At 35.4% G+C, this 25,638-nt stretch overlaps 1 protein-coding gene across 7 annotated transcripts in view; it reads left to right on the top strand.

The window, feature by feature from the left end:
- The window catches only part of ELP4 (elongator acetyltransferase complex subunit 4), a 268,725-nt gene that overhangs the window by 82,180 nt on the left and 160,907 nt on the right, over window positions 1–25,638 (top strand). For all 7 annotated transcript variants that reach the window (XM_003412300.4, XM_064288328.1, XM_064288331.1 and 4 more), the window contains exons 4-5: window positions 5,713–5,844; window positions 11,200–11,339. In XM_003412300.4, coding sequence (XP_003412348.1) covers window positions 5,713–5,844; window positions 11,200–11,339 — 272 coding nt within the window. The remainder of the gene's footprint in view (window positions 1–5,712; window positions 5,845–11,199; window positions 11,340–25,638) is intronic.

Here is a 25,638-nt window from a genome sequence, read left to right as displayed (position 1 = left end):
CCCCAGACACCCTTTTAGCTCAGTAATAAAATCACTCCTGAGGTTCACCCTTCATCCAAAGATTAGATAGGCCTATAAAACAAAACGAGATTAAAGGGACACACCAGCCCAGGGGCAAGGACTAGAAGGCAATAGGGGACAGGAAAGCTGATAATAGGGAACCCAAGGTCGAGAAAGGTAGGTGTTTACATGCCGTGGGGTTGTTAACCAATGTCATAAAACAGTGTGTATACTAACTGTTTAATGAAAAGCTAGTTGTGTAAACCTCCATCTAAAGTACAATTAAAAAAAAAAAAAAAAAGAACGTATACTCTGAAGTCAGATTTCTCAGGTTCAAACCCCAACTCCATCATTACTAGCCCTAAAAAAAAAAATTTTTTTTTTTTTTTTTAGCCCTGGCCTTGTACAAATCACTTAATCTCTCTATGTTTCAGTTCCCTACTATGTAAAAAAGGGACAATAATACCACCTACTTCATAAGGCTGTTATGATGACTGAGTCAATATATCTAAAGCACTTAGAATAGTACCTACAATAGAGTTAATGCTGTAGATGTGTACTCTTGTTACTAAGTGTCTTGAGAGCAGTGACTTCTTTTTTACTGTTATATCCCCCAAACCTAGACTAGGACTTGGCATATAAAAAATAGAGGGACTCAAATAAATAATATTTTGCAATATAACATATACTTTAGTCTTATAAAAATAGAAGAACCCCTACTGTACACCATATATAAAAATTTAGCTCAGTATGGATCAAAAACCTAAATGTAAGAGCTAAAACTGTAAAACTCATAGAAGGTAACATGGGTGTAATTTTTTGTGACCTTGGGTAAGCAATGGTTTCTTAAATATGATGCCAAAAGTACAAGCAAGAACAAAAAAAATAGATAAATTGAACTTCATCAAAATAAAAAACTGTGCATCAAAAGACACTGCCAAGAAGGTGAAAAGACGACCTATACAATGAGAGAAAATATTTGCAAATCTGATAATGGTGCAGTATTCAGAATATGTAAAGAGATCTTACAACTCTAGAACAAAAAGATAACCACATTTTTAAAAATGGGTGAAGAACTTGGATAGACATTGCTCCAAGGAGGATCTACAAATGGCCAATAGGCACATGGAAAGATGCTCAACATCATTAGGCATTAGGGAAATGCGCTGTGAGATTAGCTCACAACCACTAAGGTGGCCAAAATGGTTTGTGCTCATCTGCTAACTGAAAGGTTGGCACTTTGAACCTACTCACTGGTACCACAGAAGAAAATGCGTGGGAATCTGCTTTTGTTAAGGTTACAGCCAAGAAAGCCCTATGGAGCAGTTCTACTCTGTAACATATAGGGTTGCCATGAGTTGAAATCGGCTCAACAGCAACTAACAACATCAACAGGGTAGCTATTTTTAAAATGAATGTTGGTGAGCATGTGGAGAAATAGAAACCCTCTAACGAATCAAAATACACTCAACAGCAATGGGTTTGATTTTTTTCCTAACGTTACTGGTAGAAATGTAAAAATGGTACAACCACTATGGAAAACAACCTGGCAGTTCCTCAAAAAGTTATCTACAGAGTTCACATAAACTAAAAACAAACCAAACCAGTTTCCATCAATTTGATTCTGACTCACGGTGACCCCCATGTGTGTCAGAATAAAACTGTATTCCATAAGGTTTTCAGTGGGTGATTTTTCAGAAATAGATCACCAGGCCTTTCTTCTGTGGTGCATCTAGGTGGACGTGAACCACCAACCTTTCAGTTACCAGCCAAGTGCTTCACTGTTTGTGTCATCCAGGAACTCCATAGAATTAATGTATGACCTAGTAATTCTGCTCCTAGGTATATACCCAAGAGAATTGAAAACCTGTTCATGCAAAAACTTATGTACAAATGTTCATAGCAGTATTATATCATATTACATATGATGTATATTATATATTTGGGCTATCATATATTTTGGCTAAATCATAATAGCCAAAAAGTGGAAACAACCGAAATGTGTATCAGCTGATGAATGGATAAACAAAATGTGGTACATCCATACAATGGAATATTATTCAGCCATAAAGAAAATTGAAGTACTGATACATGTTACAACATGGATGAACCTTGAGAACATTATGCTAAGGAAAAGAAGCTAGTCATAAATGTCCCCAAATTGTATGATTCCATTTATATGAAATGTTCAGAATACACAAATCAATAGAGAAAGAAGGTAGATTAGTGGTTATTAGGGACTATAAGGAGGGGAGAATGAAAAATCACTGCTTAATGGGCATGTGGTTCCTTTTTAGGTGTTGAAAATAGTCTCTAATTAGATAGTGGTGCAGTGGTTAAGCATTTGGCTACTAACCAAAAGATCCGCCATTCGAATCCACCAGCTATTCCTTGGAAACCCTGGGGGGCAGTTCTGCTTTGTCCTGTAGGGTCACTATGAATCAGAATCAACTTGAAGGTAACGGGTTTGGTTTTGGTTTGATGGTTACACAACCCTGACTATTCTAAAAACCACAGAATCATTATAAAATGGTGATTTTTATATAATGTGAATTTTATCTCATTAAAAAAATATGTAGCAAAACATAGTCATTAAATGGACATTAGTTGTTAAAGTAATTGTTAAATTGGTGGTGCAATAGTTAAGTGCTTGGCTGCTAACTAAAAGGTCGGCCGTTCGAACCTACTAGCCACTCTGTGAGAGAAAAGACCTGGTGATCAGCTGCTGTAAAGATTACAACCTATGTAATTGCCTGCCTATGGGGCAGTTCTATTCTGTCCTATAGCGTCGCTATGAGTCAAAATCGACTCGACAGCACACAACAACCACCACTGTTAAATTGTACTTTCTTCACATCTTTTGAAATTTTTATCTCTAACTTTAGGAAATGAGCATTTGCTTTATCAGTACTGAAAATGGTATCATTATAATTTGCGTCATATAAAAAAAATTTTTTTTTAATGGTGAATTTCTTCTATTGGAGTAGGTACATATTCACTAAGATACAGGGGAAAATGCTTACCTATTTTTTATCTCATTTTATTTAGAAGGTCTCTAATATTTTATAAAAAGTCTAATATTTTATTTTAGGACTATTTAATACTGAACATCTCGATGTGGGAACATGTCTATTGAAAATTGGCATATTTTAATTAATAGATGTTGTCATTAGATGTCATTGAATAGATGGTAACTCATAGCGATGCTATGTACAACAGAATTGAAATCTTGCCCAGGCATTGGCCATCCTCACAATCATTGTTATGGTTGAGCCCATTGTTGCAGCCACTGTGTCAATCCATCTCGTTGAGGGTCTTCCTCATTTTCATTGACGCTCTACCAAGCATGATGTCCTTCTCCAGTGACTGGTCCCTCCCGATAACATGTCCAAAGTATGTGAGACAAAATCTTCCCATCCTTGCTTCTAAGGAGCATTCTGGCTATACTTCTCCCAAGACAGATTTGTTCATTCTTCTGGCAGTCCAGGTATATTCAATATTCCTTGCCAGCACCATAATTCAAAGGCAACAATTCTTCTTCAGTCTTCCTTATTTATTGTCCAGCTTTCCCATGCATATGAAGCGATTGAAAACACCATGGCTTGGGTAGGCAAACCTTAGTTCTTAAAGTGACATCTTTGCTTTTTCACGCTTTAAAGAGGGCTTTTGCAGCAGATTTTCCCAATGCAATGCATCATTTGATTTCTTGATTGCTGCTTCACTGAGTGTTATTGTGAATCCAAGTAAAATGAAATCCTTGACAACTTCAATAGGAGATAGTTTGTTATAAATTTAAAACACGTACATTTTAATTTTTTAAATATTTTTGTTGTGTTTATTGTTGAGGTGATATTTGCCATAATTATTATTAGATGTCCCTGAGATTGAAAAAAAAATGTTAATCGGAATATTTTACGTTAAGTATTGCCTAATATTGACAGTACAAAATGTGTTAAGACAATTATTTGCCCAACTTTTGGTAATCTAACATTTATTAAAAGCTTAATACATGACAGACACCATTCTGTCCATGTTACATTTTAATTCATTTATTCCTTTCCACAACCCAATGAAGTATATACTGTTACCTCCATTTTTCAGATGATAAAATGGAGACAGAGAAAGGTCAAGGTAACAGATAAAGCTAGTGGTGCAAAGTCAAGATTTGAAACCAGACAATCTGGTTGCATAAATCAAGCTTGTAACACTGTGCTATATCTGACTATACGGCCTCACAAATATTTATTTGCCTTGGAAAAAGAAGTTACTTTATGTATCATAAGATACTAGTAAGGAAGACTGAAGAAGAATTGATGCCTTTGAATTGTGGTGTTGGTGAAGAACGTTGAATATTCCATAGACTGCCAAAAGAACAAACAAATCTGTCCTGGAAAAAGTACATCCAGAATGCTCCTTAGAAGCAAGGATGGTGAGACTGCGTCTTACATACTTTGAACATGTTGTCAGGAGGAATCAGTCCCTGGAGAAGGACATCATGCTTGGCAAAGTACAGGGTCAGTGGAAAAGAGGAAGACCCTCGACGAGGTGGATTAACACAGTGGCTCCAACAGTGAGCTCAAGCATAACAACGATTGTAAGGATGACACAGGACCAGGCAGTGTCTATCGTTCTGTTGTGCATAGGGTCGCTATGAATTGGAACCGCCTCGAGGGCACCTAACAACAGCAAGATACTAATGCATTGCTAGGGATGATGGATCCAAAACTTAAATGATATAATTGGTTCCTTCTAATATTGACATAAATTTTACTGTGAATTCCTTTTGAGGTCTTTTACGAGGTAACTAAAATTTATGATAGTTAATGTATTTTACAATACTAGTTGTTTTGATTGTAAGCAAAGTAAATTTTATCTTGAAAAGTAAAAGTTGTAAGGAATTGTAAATTAGACTAATTTATAACGTAGCATAAGATTACATTTACAAATCCAGTGTCCCACATTATCTTTATGATTCTGGCTAATCAAAATTAAAACACAATTATTGCATGTGCTTTGCTTCTCCAAGAAATTTATGTACTTTTTTTTTTTTTGCATTATTTCTAATGTACCCCTTCAGAAAAATGTCTTTATATGTTTTTTTTACTCAGTGGATAAGCCTTCCAAAATAGAAAAGGTAGGATTAGAATTCAGTGTCTCTTCATTTAATCAGAGATTTTAAATTCTATTTTCATTGTTAAAGAAGAGACACAAGCTTGCAAGTGCAAACTAACATTTGATATGGGCAAAATGAATGCCTTTATTCTTAGTTGTTACTTCACCCATTATTTCAGTGAATGAGTTTTTTGAATTCTAGAATTACAAACCAGTAAATAGATTGTGCACATGCTTTATTTTTACTTTGTGGCAAACATAACAGTAATTACATGTAATACGTAAGTACTAATTTGAGACTGTACTTTAAGTGTATAAATAAAAAAACAAAATGAAAATAGCTTCTCATTGTAATAACAGTTGATTTTTGTGAGGCTAGAGTAGAAATTTGAATATTTTCTTTAAATTTTTATTCACTGCTAACTCCATGTTAAATAATATACCCTTTTGCTCTATATTAGAAATGTTATGCAGTTGAAACTTTGTTTCCATCAGTTTTTAATAAATTGGAAAGTTCTAGTATTGCTAACATTAAGATTTAAGGAAATTGTCATATTTTTTACCATAGATACTCAATAATGTTTCATTCTGTTTTCTCAGGAACTTCCTGCACCATTTCTTGATGATAATTGTAAAAAAGAATTTGATGAAGACGCATGTAATCATAAAACACCAGAACCTAATATTGAGATGAAAATAGCTTGGCGTTACCAGTTATTACCCAAGATGGAGGCAAGTCACCATAAAAATTATTTCTGTAATTTGCAAATGTATTTTTTTCATTTCATTGGATCTCTTGTGGCATACTTCTTATATAAAATATGTATTTGCTTATTTAGATAACAAGGTGTTTCATTTGTATTTACCAAAGTGACATATTTCTCAAAAATAAAATTATGACAAATTATTACTTTGCCAAAATAGATAATTTCATTTTTCTGTAGTCTCCGTATAGAATCCTCTATATGAGAATGCAAGGCAGAGTAAGTGAACTAATTAAACCATTTCTATCCAGCATAGTTATCTGAAATAGTCAATGTAAGTGGTGGTTCCTTGGAATTGCTATGTTTGTTCCTATATATATTTCAACCATAAAAATCCTTATATTTTCAAACTCAGCTGTCTGGTAACTTCACCTATCTAGAATAGAGTAAGTGTCAGAAGGCAAGGGAAAAATTTCTGAGACACCAAAACAGATGTCAGAAAATCTGCCCACTAAAGCTCATGAACTACATTAATGATAAAGACTTCAGGAAATCTTTTCAGAACCTGTCTGGAAGAATACATGTAACAGGCAGTTAATTTTGCACAAAGTTCTGACAAGTATTATCAACTTTCCAAGCTCACAGAAAGTGAGAACAACTAAGAGTTCCTTTAGATATTGACTTTTTTTTTTTATTATTTAATTTTGGTGAAACTATGTACAGCAGAACATACACCATTCAACAATTTCTACATGTACAATTCAATGACATTGGTTACATTCTTTACACTGTGTCACCATTCTCTCTCTACCCATATTTTTTTCACCACAATTGACTTAAACTCACTACCCCTAAACTTCTTATCTCTGCTTTAGAGTTACTATTGTCAATTTGATCTCGTACAGATAAGTCTTTAAGAGTGCAGTGCTCATGGTGAACATTCTTTACTGATTTAGCTAGACTGTTGTTTAAAGATAACTTCAGGAGATAATTTTTTTTCTCAGTGCAATGGATTCAGGGATTCCTTCAGTCTCGATAGGAAGTACATTGACTTTTTTGATGAATTTACTGAATGGCAGCAAGGAAGGAGATGGAAAGGTTATTAAAAAAAAAAAAAAAAGCCAGTTAGGAGCCCTTTGGTGTAGAGGCAAACAACCGTTACTGGCTCAGAAAATCTTAAGACAATGATTACATTTCAGCTCTGTTCATTTATTAACATTTTCATTTGACTATTCATTATTTTAGAGCACTTTAATGTTTACCAGACATTATCATAAAACTAGTTGCCATCCATTTGACCCTGACTCATGGCATGCCATATGTGTCAGAATAGAATTGTATTTTATACGGTTTTCAATGGCTGATTTTTTTAGAAGTAGATCACCGGGCCGTTCTTTCAAGGCGCCTCTAAGTGAACACACACTTTCAATTTTTGGGTAGCAGCCAAGCATGTCAACCTTTTGCATCACCCAAGGTATCCAACTGGTAAAAAAAAAAAAAAGGAAAAGGACATTCTAATCCTTATAAAACATATTTCACATAATCTCTCATCTTCCATATTGACGTTATCTTTCCACAAGGACAGAAATATGTTTATGACACTCCTTAGCTTCAAATGCCTTGTTTGGTTTCTTATTCTCATTGCCCCTTCTAAATTACAGTGCCCTCCTGCCGAGCTCAGCACAGCCTCAGAATTCTTCACAGTGCTCTGAAAGGTCATTACCAGTTAATCAGAGTTAGTACGTGAGATGAAACGTGATTGCCATAATAGGCCTATGGTATAAATTACAAACTTTTCAAGATGGTGTACAGAATCTATACAATCTAATCCAAGCCTACCTTTTTAGCCTCTTCCTTCTATGTATATGAAACACTATATTCACATATCATTTGTGATTTGCTCCATGTGAATTGCTTGTATTTCTGCTGGTAATGCTTTCACTTTCTTAATCACCTGGAGAGCTCATCCTGTTATACCATACTGAGAAGCTAGAAATGATAATTTAGACTATTTATTTGTGGTGCAGTTTTTCTCTGCAAATGTTGGTTTTTTCTAATATACTAGAGGTAGATGATGGTATTGTTTTGTTTCTCTGTTTTCCTCCTGGCCCCCCATCAGAGTTCATTTTCTTTTAACATAGTAAATTTTTAACCAACTATTCCATTTAACTCTCTTCCACAGTTGACAAAGGTAAAGGGTAGGAGCCCAGGTGGCACAATGGTTAAGAACTACAGCTGCTAACCAAAAGGTCAGCAGTTTGAATCCACCAAGCTGCAGCTTGGAAACCCCATGGGGCAGTTCTGCTCTGTCCTACAGGGTCACTATGAGTTGGAATTGACTGGACAACAATGGGTTTTATGAATGTGAGATAGAATTTTTCAAAATGTAAAACTAAAGCAAAATGCCCTTACCAAACTGATTGAGCTAACTAGTTACTGATGATAGTTTGATTTTTTTAATACTTGTATTTTTAAGGCAAAAATAGATGCATTAATTAGATTACACACCTTAGATTATATACACTATATGCAGCTTTTAGTTATCTTTTTAAGAGGAAATATTTTAAGCCTTTGTTTTACAATTTTAGGCCTCAAAAGATTTCTTGGCATATTTCAAAAACCTGTTTATATTTTACTGTGTTTCTTGGATAGAAAAAAAACTTGCAATTTTTTTCCTGTAAAAGTATATTTATTTTCCATTTTCATTTTTTATTGAAGGATTACAGGTTTTAATCATTAATAAATTTTTAGTGTCTACCCTGTGAATATTTCAGTAGCTATATCTAATTTTAATTTCTAAATGAATTAATAGCTTAATTGTAATTAGAAAAGTTTCTAATTTTATTTTTAAATTTTAATGAATTATTTATGTTATATATGTAAACTGTCACAGTAACAATTTTTTGCCTTGATTCATACCAAATTTGAGATTTCTATCACATTTATATTACAATTAGAAACAGTAATAGGGAGGCCAACTTAAAGAGCATACTTTGCTTCCTGGCAATTCAGCATATTTCTCTGAGTGCAGAGGACTTCAAGAGCCTTCAGTCCACTAATAAATTTATTAACTCAAACTTAAAAGAAGTGAAAAGTCTCTCTTTCTTTTTCTCTCCCCATGGCCAGTCTCCTAAAATAGATTATTCATGCTTATTTGATTCAGGTAGGCTTTTGCAAGCTTCCCTACTAGGCCTGGGAATGTGGCACATTGAGGCCTTTTCAGAGGCTTCTGCCATAGACCAAGCTTTTATTGCATGGTGTGTCATTATAGCCAAATCCTAGTCTCCACCCAGTTTGTAGGCACTCTGCGTATTCTTTTGAATCAGGAAAGGTTATCACCTACCTTAATCCATGCAGCGGCATGGATTAAGGACACCAATGTGCCCCAGGATTCTCAAAGAGGATCCTGGAAACTTCTTGTTTCTTCTTTTTTGCTGTCTTTACTAAATTCTGTTGGGCCTTAGGGGGATTTGCATCTGAAATGGGCAACCTGGTGTTTTTCTCAATGAAGACATCAGATCAAAGTTCAGTTAGTCAAGGCCTTTCTAAAACATTAAGGAGGCTTGGATTTACACAATAAAAAGATGAGCTCTAGCAGAGATTGCAGTAAAAACATTTGGAACTATAATCCAGATAAAGAATAGATTACAGGCCAAAGAACAGGCCTTGTTTAAATTGCTTTAGACTAATAACTTTACATTTAAAAACTTTATACCCTGTTTTTAAGAAATATATTTTAATGTCACATCATTTATTTTGGCTACTTTCATGGTAAATAGATAAATCATGTTTTGGGAATCATACTTCTGTACATGTTTGTTAGAAAGATTAGATTGAAGCAAATTGATATAAAAAAAGGTCTCTATTAATGAAAATAAGTAGTATTTTATGGAGGGATGAACAGTCATTTAATCTTGAAAATAAATGTCAAACCCACAGACTGAATCTGATGTTTCTATTAGACATTTAAAATGTTTATTCCATGTTACTGTATAATTTGATGTTAGTCGGCATTTAGTTTAAAAATGCAAATATCTATGTCAAGCAAATGTCTGTTTCTTATCTATATTACAGAGTTATTGGTCACTTGGTAAAATAAATTAAGAACCTTCTGTGTATAGGTCTTCAGTTTCTGTAGAGATTATCCGGTTTTGTGTGTGTTCTAAAATTTCTCTGTTACGTAGCATTCAGGACAGTGCAAATGATGACAGTAGCACAGTTTGGATGAGGGCTTTCCCTAGAGCTGATCTAATTAGAATCGATCTGATTAGAGCAAATTGCCAACTAGAATTTGTTAGTAGTTCAGCTTTTAAGTACTTATATAATTCTAATGTGCTGAATGAAAGAAATCAGCTCAGAGTCCATTCAAAGCAATATAATAATAAGGTATGTTTCTAGACTTTTACTATCATATGTGAATAATTCAGGATCGGTAGTTCAATAATTATTAGAAAGACAATTTGTTGGAGAAATTGTTAGAAAGCACAAAACATGAAATTATCAATGAACTAATGATTATGCCAGATTTCTGATCATATGCACTCTCCCACTTAATCGTGTCCCATGTTGCTGTTTGTATTATTCTAGTACATTTTATACTGTAAGCTTAATTTTTAGTTTGTCAGAAATTTTGAATATTACAACACACACTTGTTTGTGAGAATTTAATTTTAAAATGATGCTTAGTTTGATGTATTTAAATATCTGGTTTCTTTTGGCCCCTCACCAATGAATTAATTTGTCTTAAGTTTTCATTAGTTCTTCGCAACTGCGTATTTACTTTGTCATATTTTAATGAAATTAATTAAGAATATGTGTGTTCATTTCTTGAACTATGTAGTATTGGTTAAAAAAAGAAAAAAAAAAAAGACAAGGTATTTAAATTCTTGTCAGACCCAGGGAACCACTAGAAATGAAGACTCATATGGGAGATAAAAGGTTGATTTCTAACTATAGATAATTTAAAATAGTAAAGGGTGTTGTATGCTTCTTTGAAATTTGAGGAGCCCTGTTGGCACAGTGGTTAAAATACTCGAGTGTTAATCTAAAGGTCAGTCGGTGGTTCGAACCCATCAGTCACTCTATGGGAGAAAGATGTGACAGTCTGCTACTGTAAAGATTACAGCCTTGGAAACCCTATGAGGCAATTCTACTCTGTCCTATAAAGTGGCTATGAGCCAGAATCAACTTGACGGCAGTAGGTTTACTTTTTTGGTTTTTATGCTTCTTTGAAACTGAGTAAGTCTATATATATCAGCTCTTATTAACATTAAGAATGTATAAACATGTCAGTGTTTTGCTGGATGTATGACAAATACATTGTAGTTTAAAAAAATAATAATAATCATTATTTTTAAAAAACCAGCATGAGTTTTCTTAACAGGCTGGACCAGTATCATCTTCAAGATTTGGTCACTATTATGATGTTTCGAAAAGAATACCCCAAGAGCTAATTGAGGCTTCAAGATGGCATGGATTTTTTCTTCCGGAAAAATTATCTTCATCTCTTGAAGTAGAACCCTGGTAAGTCAGTGACCCATGTAATTCTGGTTTCAAAACTAACAGAATGCATCTACAAGGGTACATATCTTAATAATAAATGTCAGTTATTATTAAGTTATTATACTTAATAATATAGAAGAAATGGGAAAACATAGGTGACAACCTATTCCATGGCTTAATTACCCTTTTTCCCTTGATTCAATTGCAAAAATAATTGAACTAATAATTTTTAACACTTTATAAAGTATTAAATGCCAAGTCCTATAATACGTGTATATGTTTCATAGTATTTCATCATATGTGGTTTTCTTCCTTTTTTGGGCCTATAATAGTTGAACCCACTGTTAGTCTAGTTTGCAGCTTGAAAGGTCTGGATATCAAACTTAGAATACCTGCTGTTTTTATTTTCATAAAAATGTGGAATAGTTCTAAATCTGGGTCTTTCAGCCCTAGATGCAAATAATGCTTAATAAATACTTATGGGTAATAATAGAAGTAAAAATTATGTAAAACTACATGCTCAGAAAGTAAAAAAATATGTTTTCCAATAGTTCCAATTTATTAAGGCTCTCTATTTCTAGTTATACTGTAAATAAAACAATCTGTATATTTTTTAGGATACTTATGGGAATTTAGGGCTTCAGAATTATACAATAAGAGTTATAAGTATTAAACCAAACTATTATGTTTATACTGCTACTAACATTTATTAAGACAGAACTTTGAAAATTATAGGACTGGGCTTTTAATACTTTATAAAGTGTTAAAAATAATTAGTTCAATTATTTTTGCAATTAAATCAAGGGAAATTAAGCCATGGAATAGGTTGTCACCTATGTTTTCCCATTTCTAGAAAAAGATACTCAAAATCACGGAAGTACTATAAAACAATCAATAACACATGTGAGGAATATGCTTCTTAGTTCAATGAAGTATACAAGACCAAAAGGGCAACACCTGCCCAAAAGCAAAGACAGGAAGGCAGAAAGGGAAAGAAAACTGGATGAATGGACACAGGGAACCTGGAGTAGAAAGGGGGAGAGTGCTGACGCATTGTGGGGATTGCAGCCAATGTCACAAAACAATTTGGGTATAAATTTTTGAATCAGAAACTAATTTGTATGGTAAACTTTCTCCCAAAGCACATTAAATTTTTTTTTTTTTTTAAATCACAGAAGTGAAGTAATTTATCTGAGGCTCAGCAATTAACTGGTAGAGCTCTAAGTCAAATCTCCCTATGTTATGGAAGAAAGAGCACTAATAAAGGACTAAAAAACTCTAGGTTCCAATATTAAGTTTATCCCACTGCTACCCTTGGAAAAACTCAGGGAAAATTAGTATCCTAGTGTGAAGAATGGGAGAGGGGAAAACACTGCCTACTACACATAGTCTTTCGTAACTTCACATTTGTGAAGCTTGAATGATTACATTGATGATGCTGGTTCCTAATTTTTGCCATCACTGTACCAAACACGTTACATATAGGCCTGGGAAGTAGGTCAAAATAACTTTTCCATGATCTCTTAAATCATGAATAGAACCCAAATTCAATTTTTTCTGACTCAAAAACCTGTGTTAGTATTAATGCTGTAATGCCTCTATTCACGGAAGTACTTAAGGAAATATAAAATGTAAAGTGTGCATTAGTTATGATGTAATTAAACAAAAAATAATATGATGCTACTTTTGTAATTGCGGGAAAAATTAAGGGTGAACCTTTGTTAAGTCAGAAAGTACAGGTTTTCATTCATTCATTCAACTAAGGAGAGTTGGGAATTAACATTTGTTGAATGCCTATTCCCTGTTCATCACTATTCCAGGCATTTGACCATGGGATATGCTCCCAACAGCCTTCAAAGAGAAGTGTCATTATCCCTAATTTATAGCTGAGAAAACTTGTGGTCAGAGATGCTATGTAACTTAAGTGACTACACTGATACCCAAATCCAAACCTCCAAAACCTCTGCTCTTTTTGTCTGCACCAGGCTGGCTCCATAAACGGAGGCAGTAAATATATAGCGCACAAAGCTGGGTGCAGGAAAATTACGCCTTGATCAGCTGTGAGTATATAGCCTTATAGACTTTAAATAATATTTTTTCAGAATTTTTTTTAGAACTAACAGTTTTACACAGAATAGGAAATTTATAGATTTTAATTATCAAAGCCGTATTTTATTTCATTTCATAGCAGTTAATAATTCATTTATTTCATATTAAACTTGAATGCTTAATTAAATGTAATTAAACTTTAAACAAGTAATTAAATTAATTTTGAAAATGGGTACTTTACCATGTGAGATTTATTTTAATTTATGAAAAGCGTGTGCTCATTTCACTAAAATGAACTTCACTAGTTCCTTTATAAAACAATAAAGCTCAGCCTTACGGTTCTCTGTATTTTTCCTATAATTAAGGCTAAAGGATATAATTTTGTAATTTCTAAAGGCACTGTTGAAACATGTAAGGATTTTTTACAGTAAGAAAAACTGAAGGTCATTTGAAATTTGCAGTAACTAATTTAAAATTATTGTTAGGTTTGCCTATGGAAGTATTTATATGTACAGTTTAAACTTTCAAATTAAAGCTGAACATAAAATCCTAATGTATAAAAAATAGCGTGATAATATTATTCAGATAGTTTTGTTTTGATATTTTACTGTGATAAATCCGGATAATCTGAATCATAAAACAATGATTGGAAAATTGATATTTGATGGTAATTCTCTAGTCAAAGATTTTTTTTTTTATTTGATGTTGTTTTGAATTAAGCTTTGCTTTGGGGTTTTACTGGGTAGTAGTTTTTTTTAGGTATGCCCAAGTACAGCTGTTTCCTCATTATAAATATTTGTCATTCTTCAAGGTGGCAGCCATATCTCAGCTTCTGTATCTGTTAACGTATATACTAACATACTACTTAACCTACTACTGAATTTTTACACTAATAACTTGTGCCTTCTATGTTTGTTTACCAATCAAGCCCTCCCCCACAAGGTATTTTTGTAAGTGCCTCTATGACAATTTTTTTACATGTTGCTGAGAAAAAAAATTAGCATAGCGTACTTACAAAAATATCCTCACAGAGGGAGGGCACAGCTCACAAAAAAAACGTAGAGGTACACGTTGTTTGCATAACAATACAGTATATTACAAAATGTTACTTTTTAAATTACAGGTATGTCAGGTCTTGAGTATTAAGTTTACATACAGTTGGTAGTATATAGAATGAATTTATTTTGATACGTATCTTTGAAGTTCAAGATTTATTTTTAGTTATTTATTCTAAGTCCAGTAAAAATAGTTGCCATTGAGTCAGCTCCTACCATTGTGACCCCATGTGTGTCAGAGCGGAACTGTGTTCACAAGTTTTTCAATGACTGACTTTTTGGAAGAAGATTGCCACACCTTTCCAAGGTGACTCTGGGTAGACTCAAACCTTTTGGTTAGCAGACTGAAACGCTTAACCATCTACACCACCCGGGGACTCCCTTATCACATTACACTGTAATTGTTTGTCTTACATCTTGTCTTCCCCTGCTCAAGCATTGGAAATCATGCTTTATTTCTTTAGTCTTTCTTTGAATCTAGGGCACAGGTGCTCAGCCAATAGTTGATAAATGAGTGGACCAATGCATAAAGCATAGTAATAAATCAGATTTTAACACAGCCTTGTTCTTGACTCAAAGATCTAGTAGGATAAAACCAATAACTGAAATATAGCCATGTTAGAGTGTATTTTATTTCAAAAACACAGATTTCTTAGATTGGTAAGCATAGAACCACAGTATATTTCAAAGTTGGAAGTGGAAAATTCACAGTCATGAAAAAGGAATTATGGAACAGTGTTCCTATGTAAGACTGTAAGTTCAGGATAGAAATGATATAGAAGTATACTATGGACTATTTAATAAAAGGGATATACCCTACCTACCTGTTGCTGTCAAGTCGATTGCAACTCATAGCAACCATATAGGACAGAGTAGAACTGCCCCATAGAGTTTCCAAGGAGCACCTGGTGGATTCGAACTGCTGACCTTTTAGTTAGCAGCCGTAGCGTTTAACCACTACGCCACCAGGGTTTCCAAAAAGGATATAGTAAATTATGTATTAGTACGAATTTCAGAACTAGCAGAAAGGCAAGATGTTAGTGTAATGGGGATTTTACCTATCTGTGTTGTGTGTGCTTATCTACTGGTGATATAATTAAGATAAAAAGATAATACCTAAAATTTTTGAGAGGGGAACTATTATCCTTGACTGTAGTTTTGACCAGTGAAGAGAAATTGCTTGCTTGAATGTTTGCTCTTCTTTCTTCCTTCATTCTGTCCATTAAGGGGGCCATCAGATACACAGAGTTTAGCTGATCATATACTCCTCAGTTTGTGCATGGCACACTATGCTAATTGTTATATATGTTTTTTTGTAATTTTCCCGTTTCTTCCCTCATCTGTAATCCCAACCATCTTTGCCATTGGAAAGGTTTTTTATGTATGTCTTTCCAAACTTTCATTCTTTAAGAAAGTTACTTGACCTCTCTCTCCCTCTCGATTCTTTCTTCCAGTCCATCAGCAAATTCTGTCAGTTGTATTTTCAGAATGTATCCAGATCCTAATTTCTTCTCACAACCTTCTCATTTCCGTGCTAGCTTTTAAACCAAAAAATCCATTGCCATTGAGTCAATTCCGACTCCTAGTGACCCCATAGAACAAAGTAGAACTGCTCCATAGGGTTTCCAAGGAGCAGCTGGTGGATTCGAACTGCTGACCTCTTGGTTAGCAGCCAAACACTTAACCGCTGCACCATCAGGGCTCAAAAAAAAAAAAAACCACAAACCCATTGCCATTGTATCTATTCTGACTCCTAGTGACACTATAAGACAGAGTAGAACTGCCCTATAGGGTTTCCAAGTTGCAGCTGGTGGGTTCAAACTGCACACCTTTTCGTTAGCAGCCATAGCTCTTAACCACTGCACTACCAGGGCTCCTAAGGGTTCCTAAGCCACCAGGGCTAGCTTAAGTCACCCATATTTCTTGCCAAGACTCTTAGGATAGCCTCCTAATTGGTCTCGTGTACTCTTTGATGGAACCTATATTTCTCCAAAACAGCAACCATAGTGAACATTTTAATATAGTCTGTTCAGTAGAACTTTCTACAGTAGTGGAATTTTTCTGTATTTGCTCTGTCCAATATAGCATCCACTATTTTTTAGCTACATGCAGAACCCTGGTGGCATAGTAGTTAAGAGTTCTCCTGCTAACCAAAAGGTCTGCAGTTCAAATCCATCAGCCACTCCTTGGAAACTCTATGGTCTAGTTCTACTCTGTCCTGTAGCGTTACTATGACTCAGAATTGACTCAGCGGCAATAGGTTTGTTTTTTTGGTTAGCCACATGCAGCTAATGAGCACTTGAAATGAGGCTACTGAGAATGAGACAGTGAAAGCTTAATCAATCTTAATCAATTGTAATTTAATTAGGTATATGTGACTCGGAGTCCTGGTGGCTGATAACTAAAGGTCGGTGGTTCGAATCTACCAACGTGCTCCTTGGAAACCCTGTGGGGTAGTTCTGCTTTTTCCTACGGGGTTGCTATGAGTCACATCAACTCGACAGCAATGGGTTTGTTTTTTTTTTGGTTATATGTGACTAGTAAGGAGCTCTGGTGGTGCAGTGGTTAAGTGTTCGGCTGCTAACCAAAAGGTCGGCAGGTTGAACCCACCAGCTGCTCCGTGGGAGAAAGATGTGGCAATCTGCTTCTGTAAAGATTACAGCCTTGAAAACCTTATGGGGCAGTTCTGCTCTGTCCTATAGGGTCACTATGGGTCAGAAATGACTCAACGGCAGTGTATTTTTGGTGAATGTGACTAGTGGCTGTCTCATTATGCAGCTTTACAACATAAGTCAGCTCTTGTTATTATGCTGGCTCAAGCCCTCCAGTGACTTCTCATCTTACTCAGAATGATATACCCAAGTCTTAAGAGTCTTGGTCTTACATAATCTGTCAGCTACTTCCCCTCTGATCTCAGTGGGAGTTGGGGCAGGATAAAGGGAATATCAAGACTGCTTTCCAGGTTTCTAACATTAGAACAGTGCCATTTACTAAAATAATAAACATAAACATATACTGAACAATATTTACTGAGTACCTTCTATGAACCTAAGCACCTTCTGAGTTAACATTATGCTAAACTCTAGGTATGTTGTAGTGAACAAAGCAACGCATCCTTTGTGTAGCTTACAGTATACTGGGAAAGCAGACCAGAAAAGAAAAAAGTAAACACACAAAACCAAAAACCAAACCCACTGCCATCTAGTCAATTCTGACTCATAGTGACGCTGTAGCACAGAATAGGACTGCCCCATAGGGTTTCCAAGGTTGTAAGTCTTTAGGGATGCAGACTGCCACGTCTTTCTCCCAAAGAGTGGCTGATGAATTTGAACCACTCATCTTTTGGTTAGCAGCTAAGCACTTTAACCATTGCATCACCAGGGCTCCTAAACAAACCAATAAATACGTAATTATTAATGTGATAAGTAATATAAAGAAAAGGGATATTTTCCATGGGGGAAAATAAGTTGGGGAGGCAAACTTTGAGTTATATCTGAGCGAGGCCTCTTTGAAGAGGAAACATTTAAGCAGAGACCTGAAGAATGAAAAGGCAATCATATGAAGGGTACTGGGTCAAGAAGTATTCTTGGTATAAGGAACAGCATATATACTAAGAAAGAAAAGAACTTAGTGTGCCCAAGGACCGGAAAGACCATTATGGCTAAAACAGTGAGTGATCAAAGAGATAAATGGGGGGTGAGTTTAGAGAGGTAGGTAGTCCCATATCACATGGGGCCTTGTAGGCCATGCTAATTGGTTTGAAATTGGATCTAAATTCTGTCGGAAGCCTTTGAAGGTTAGTGATGTTATTATTGTTTTACATTTCTAAAAGATCAGTCTAAAAATCCTAAAACTGAGTATAAATGTCAACAAATAAAGGGTGCCAAGACCATTCAATAGGGAAGGAATAGTCTTTTCAACAAGGTGCTTGGACAACTGGATAGCCATATGCAAAAGAATGAAGTTGGACCCCTTACTTCACACCATGTATAAAAATTTACTCAAAGTGGGCCAGACACCTAAATATAAGAGGCAAAAGTATTAAACTCTTAGAAGAAAACATTGGGATAAATTTCCTGACTTTAGATTCTTAGATAAGACACAAAAGCACAAACAACAAAAGAAAATAATAGATAAATTGAACTTCATCAAAATTAAAACTTCTGTTCTTAAAAACAAAAACCCATTGCCATCGAGTTGATTCCCACCCAAAGGACACTATAAAGAAAGTGACAAGACAACCCATGGAATGGGAGAAAGTATTTGCAAGTCATATATACCTGGTAAGGGACTTGTATCTAGACTATATAAGAACTTTTATAGCTCAGTACTAGTAAGAGTAAAGCAAATGACTTAATTAAACAATGAACAAAGAACCTGAATAGGCATTTCACCAAACAAGATACACCAACGGCCAGTTAGCACATGAAAAGATGCTCAACATTACTAGTCATCAGGGAAATATAAATCAAACCACAATGAGGTAACGCCTCACACCCAGTATGATGGCTGTAATCAAAAAGCTTAGTAATAGACAAATCAGAATCCTGATACACTCTGGTGGGAATGTAAAATGGTGCCGTTGCTTTGGAAAACAATCTGGCAGTTCCTCAAATCATTAAAAGTAAAAAAGTTACCTTTTGACACATCAGTTCCACTCCTAGGTGTATACCAACAAGAAATGAAAACATGTATCTGCACAAAAATCTGTATATGAATGTTTATAGCAGCATTCATAATAGTGAGAAAGTGGAAACCCAAATGTCCGTTAACTGATGAATGGGTAAACAAAATGTGGTATATCCATACAATGAAAATCTTATTCAGCCTTAAAAAGGAATGAAATACTGGTACATACAACAATGTGGGTGAACCCTGAAAACATTACATTAAGTGAGAGAAGTCGGTCACAAAAGACCACACATTATATGATTCCTTAGTGCTGAGATGATTAGAGGGTTGGGTAGCTAAAAGTACAGAGTTTCTGTTTGAAGTAATGAAAATGTTCTAAGATTGATTGTAGTGATAGTTATACAACTGTGAGTATACTAAAAATCATTGAATTGTTTGTACACTTTAAATGATCAAATTGTGTGGTGTGTAAGTTCTACCTCGATAAAGCTGTTACCCCCGCCCCCTCCCCCCCAAAAGTCATCGTTGAATTTAGCCAGCGCAGGTCATTGGTGGCCAGAAAACAGTTTCAGTGGAATGGTTGTGGTGAAAGCCTAGTTGGAGTGGGTTTAAGTAAAACCGTAAAGAGAGTAACTGGGGACCCCAAAATGTTAGAAAACTCAGGGAGCTTGGTGCAGAGAAATAGGATGACCTGGAGCCAGACAGATGACAGCAACAATGAGAGGTAGTAGGAGACATAATCTAATGACTTGTTTACTTTAATAACTAGAAGAAATTGAAGTGAATTGTTTTTCAAGCTTAATTATTTTTAGTGAAGGATCCTAAACTGTCTCAATAGTATCACCGTCAGACAATGGATTGCTTAGCCTATGCATGCAATTCCTGCATACTTTTATTCTTAGTATTTTCCCAACTGTGGCCCATTATTATCTCTTGGTCATTGCCCTTCTTAGTGGCCCAGTAACATTCCTAGACGCTGTGAGTTCCCTCTTAGTTGAGCATCCGCGGTGAAGAGAATCAAACTTAGTGTTGTTAGGTGAAAAGAATCAGAGAAGAAAAATCAGGAAATGACAGCCTTTAGGGTAATAGTAATGAAATTTTTAACTCGAAAATTACTTGTGAATAGACTTCACAGTCTCTATAAACAAAAACCCAGTGCCATCCAGTCTCTATAGTCACATGTAAATTATATGCTAATATTACACGCTAATATTACTAGCTCAGCAAACTGTTTCATACAATTAGTTGAGACACTTGATATTGTGCCTACTGCTTTACAAGTGTATCTTGCTATTTTTCGTAGGTGAATACCTAAAATATACATGTAAATAGAATTTTGTTAACACAGATCACATTTTCTCATTGATTTGCATAATAAAGTCATAAATCATTCATCCTTACTTTAGATGAGTCCTAATTGGGAGTGATAACAGTTTTTCTTCCTAAGCATTTCTATCAAATAGTTAAATCAATATTTAAATACACCAGAAGTTCTTATTTTAAGAAAACAAGCATGAATCTTTTAATGAGAAAAATTTTTCTTGAACCATACAATTTTAAAGTCATAATGGACAACAGAGATTATCTAGCATAATTCCTTCACTTTACAGATAAGAAAACTTTGAGACCCAGAACAAAAAAATTAAAGAATTTGCCTCATGTCACACATTTAGCTACAGTTATTGCCACAGCTTGAACTTGAACCCAGATTTTCAGCGTATTTTTTATAGTGGTATACTAGTATCTAGTATATATTTAAAATATAGAAAGATTTATAAATCTACATTTTTTTTCAATACTGAGGTTTTTAATATGTTATACACCAAGTTAATACAAGTGGGACCTATTGGTGAAGGGCTCATAACCCATTGCCATCCAGTTGATTTCAACTCATGATGAACCTCTGTGTACACAGTAGAACTACTCCACAGGGTTTTCAAGGCTATGGCCTTTCAGAAGCAGATTGCCGAAACTATCTTCCAAAGTGTCTCTGGGTGGGTTCAAGCCGCCAACCTCTTGGCTAGTAGTCAAGCACTTAACTATTTGCACCAACCAGGGAACCTGAAGACCTCATGAGTACAGCTAAAAGAGAAGTATTTTCCTAAGAAGTATACCTGAAAACTTTCTTTGACTGTGCTAAAAGGAGCCATGTTCAAACCTCATCTGAGCCACATTAGTTATTTGAAACCACAGACTCTTCATTGAATCTGGACCTCACTCTTATCCTTTATCCTAAGATAGCCAAAAGAGCAGGTAATTTAAAGTTTTAAAATACTTGAGTTTTAAGTGCCACTTCTGTCACTTAATTGTTGTACAACCTTGGGCCAATCTCTTAACCTCTGTAGTTGTTAGGTGCCATCGAGCCGGTTCCAACTCATAGCAACACTGTGTACAACAAAACAAAACACTGCCCAGTCCTGCACTGTCTTCACAATCATTGCTTTGTTTGAGGCCACTGTTGCAGCCACTGTGTCAATCCGTCTCTTTAAGGGTCTTCCTCTTTTTCATTGACCCTCTACTTTACCAAGCATGATGTCCTTCTCCAGGGAATGGTACTCCTGATAACATGTCCAAAAGTGAGGTGAAATGTCACCATCTTCAGTTCTAAGGAGCATTCTGACTGTACATCTTTCAAGACAGATTTGTTTGCTCTCCTGGCAGTCCATAGTATATTCAGTATTCTTCACCAACACTGTAATTCAAAGGCATCGATTCTTCTTTGATCTTCCTTATTCATTGTCCAGTTTTTACATGCATATGAGATGACTGAAAAGACTATGGCTTAGGTCATTCACATCTTAGTCCTCAAGGTGACATGTTTGCTTCTTAACACTTTAAAAAAGTCTTTTGCAGCACATTTACCCAATGTAATACATCATTTCATGTCTTGACTGCTGCTTTCATGGGCGTTGATTGTGGATCCAAGTAAAACGAAACCTTTGACAACATCAGTATTTTCCACATTTATCATGATATGGCTGACTGGTCCAGTTGTGAGGATTTGTGTTTTCTTTATGTAGAGGTGTAATCCATACTGAAGGTTATGGTCTTTGATCATCATCAGTAAGTGCTTCAATCGTCTTCATTTCCAGCAAGCAAGGTTGTTTGTCACCTGCATATCACAGGTTGTTAGTGAGTCTTCCTCCAATCTGATGCCACATTCTTCTTCATATAGCCCAGTTTTTTGAATTATTTGTTCAGCATACACACTGAATAAGTATGGTGAGAGGATACAGCCTTGACGCACACCTTTCCTGATTTTAACCTAACCCACACAGTGTCCCCTTGTTCTATTCAAATGACTACCTCTTAGTCTAGGTACGTGTTCCTTATGAACACATTTAAGTGTTCTGGAATTCCCATTCTTCACCATGTTATCCATAATTTATGATCCACACAGTCAGATTCCTTTGCATAGTCAATAAAATGCATGTAAATATCTTTCTGGTATTCTCTGCTTTCAGCCAAGATCCATCTGACATCAGAAACTGTATCCCTTGTTTCACATCCTCTTCTGAATCTGACTTGAATTTCTGGCAGTTACCTGTTGATATACAGCTACAACCATTTTTGAATTATCTTCAGCATAATTTTACTTGCATGTCATATTAATGGTATTGTTTGATAACGTCCACATTCTGTTGGATCACCTTTCTTTGAAATGGGCACAGATATGAATCTCTCCAGTCAGTTGGCCAGGTAGCTGTCTTCCCGATTTCTTGGCGTAGATGAGTGAGCACTTCCAGCTTTGCATCACTTCGTTGAAACATCTCAAATGGTTTCTGTTAATTTCTGGAGCCTTGTTTTTCACCAGTGCCTTCAGTGCAGTTTGGAAGTCTTCCTTCAGCACCATCGGTTCCTGATCATATGCTATCTCCTGAAATGGTTGAACATCAACCAGTTCTTTTTGGTACAGTGACTCTGCGTATTCCCTCCACCTTCTTTTGATACTTTTTGTGTCGCTCAATTTCTTGCCCATAGAATCCTTCAGTATTGCAACTCAAGGCTTGAATTTTTAATTCAGTTCCTTTAGCTTGAGAAATGCCAGCCCTGTTCTTCCCTTTTGCTATTCTAACTCCAGGTCTTTGCACATTTCACTATAATATTTATTTTGTCTTCTCGAGCTACCTTTTGATATCTCTTTTACTTCATCATTTTTCTCTTTTGCTTTTTAACTACTCTACTTTCGAGAGCAAGTTTCAGAGTCTCTTCTGACATCTGTATTGCACTTTTTCTTTTTTTCCTTTTCTGTCTTTTTGATGGAAACCCTGGTCGACTTGACGGCACAGGGTTTGGTTTTGGTTTTTTGGTCTTTTTCATGTATGATATCTTTGATGTCATTCCACAATTCATCTGGTCTTCCATCGTTAGTGTTCAATGTGTCAAATCTATTCTTGTACAAAGTGTGACCTAGCCTCCAAAGAGGCTTAATTTTCTCAACCATAAAATGGGAATAATGACTATAGTTACCTCACAAAGTTATTTTATTAATGTTGTGACTGTGGTGCAAAAGATTTTTGAGTGTTTACTGTGCGCCAGACACTTTAATCAATTGTTGATGTAATTAAAATCAGATAGACTTGTTAAAAACCAACACATGTTGTCTATGACTAAACTTTTCATTTATCAGTCAACCCATACGCATTGTCATCAAGTCTATTCCAACTCATAGCAACTCTATAGGACAGATTAGAACTACCCCATAGGGTTTCCAAAGCTGTAATCCTTATGGAAGCCAACTGCTCCGATCTTTCTTCCCTGGAGCGTCCATTGAGTTCAAACCACTAACATTTTGGTTAACAGCTGAGTGCTTTAACCACTGTGCGACCAGGGCTCATCACAGTTATTTTCATTCCATATATACGTAATTTTATTTTTGTAATTTAGCTTTTCACAAAGAAGCCCTGGTAGGACAGTGTGTCAAGTGCTCAACTGCTAATCAGAAGGTGGGCAGTTCGAACCCACCAGCCAATTCTCGGGAGAAAGATGTGGCAGTCAGCGTCCGTAAAGATTTATAGCCTTCGAAATCCTATCCAGCAGTTATACCCTGCTACGGAAACCCTGGTGATGTAGTGATTAAGTGATCACGGTCAGCAGTTCGAATCCACCAGGCACTCCTTGGAAACCTATGGGATGGTTCTACTCTGTCCTATAGGGTTGCTATGAATCCGAATTGACTCAACGGCAACAAGTTTGCTTTTGGCTTGAATCTTACTGTAAATGAAATCTTGATTCCTGTTACCTAAGGTTTGTTGTTGTTGTTGTTAAATTTGTTCTTTCACCACATTAAAAGGCTTTTTACCAAATTTGTTCAAACCACCAGTAATTAATTGAATTGGGTCACACAAAAATAATGAGCTTAAATCCTAACCTCTATGCCTGTGGTTATAATCCTATTTAGAATGGATCGTCTTTGTTATGTTAATGAGGCAGGGTTTATGTAGGATGTGTCTTGAGTAAATCTCTTACAAGATACAAAAGAAGAGATTAAAGAAGCAGAGATGGGGTAAGATAGATGCCCATCCACATGGAGCTTTATAGCCTTGGAAATCCTATCCAGCAGTTCTGCTCTGTCCTATAGGATCACTGAGTTAGGATCGACTCCATGGTAGTGGGTTTGGTTTTCCTATACCAGTATAATTTTAAAGACAGGTTGTGGAATATCCAGATAGTTCATTTTAATATAAAAGTTGCTGAAATTATGAAAATCAGGTATTTAATGTACATGATTTGAAATGTGCTGCTTTTGAAATATGTTTTAAATAATTTGATAACCTATGACGGCACGCACTAGGTTAACCTATGTTAAATGTGCACGCACTAGGTTAACCTATGTCGGCACGCACTAGGTTAACCTATGTTAAATGTGTAGAAACATAAATAAGGAAGCCCAAATCTTACTTGTAACTGTGATACGTTCTTGCGAGCTCATGTTTTATCAGTTACCAGTCTGCTTAGGGGAAACCCTGGTGGTGTAGTGGTTAAGTGTTAAGGCTGCTAACCAAAGGGTTGGCAGTTCGAATCTATGAGGCGCTCCTTGGAAACTCTATGGGGCAGTTCTACTCTGTCCTATGGGGTCGTTATGAGTCGGAATCGACTTGATGGCACTGGGTTTGGTTTTTGGTGAGGAGGGAGTAAACATCATCAAAATCAAAGCAGTTTAATAAAAAATTTTTAGATGACAATAGAAGATGTTTATTGTCAGCAAATCAATATTATGGTAAAGATTGCTTACAAAGAAATGTATCTCATAGAGTTCAACAGGGCTTAGTCAGTTTCTTAATATCAACTAGTTCAGCTTTAAAAAATCTAATCACATGTACTCAAAATTGATATTCTTAAATGTATTGATTTTATTTTATTTTGTTATTGAAGTATTTTTTCCTAGAAAGCTATTTAAATTGCAGAAACTTAAATTGCAGGTGATTGAATTGTTTTATGTCAGTGGTAAATAAGGAAAGAGATTATGATAGTTACTATAATCTACTATAGTTACTTTAATAGACTAAGAATATGAAATAAACGAGATCATGTTGGTTGAATAAATGATAGCAACTAAAAAGCTAAGAAATATTTATGTATGT

Source organism: Loxodonta africana, chromosome 7 (assembly GCF_030014295.1).
Source record: "Loxodonta africana isolate mLoxAfr1 chromosome 7, mLoxAfr1.hap2, whole genome shotgun sequence".
Taxonomy (NCBI): Eukaryota; Metazoa; Chordata; class Mammalia; order Proboscidea; family Elephantidae; genus Loxodonta; species Loxodonta africana.
The sequence above is the reverse complement of the archived record's forward strand: the minus strand, read 5'-3'. Positions and strand labels throughout refer to the sequence as shown.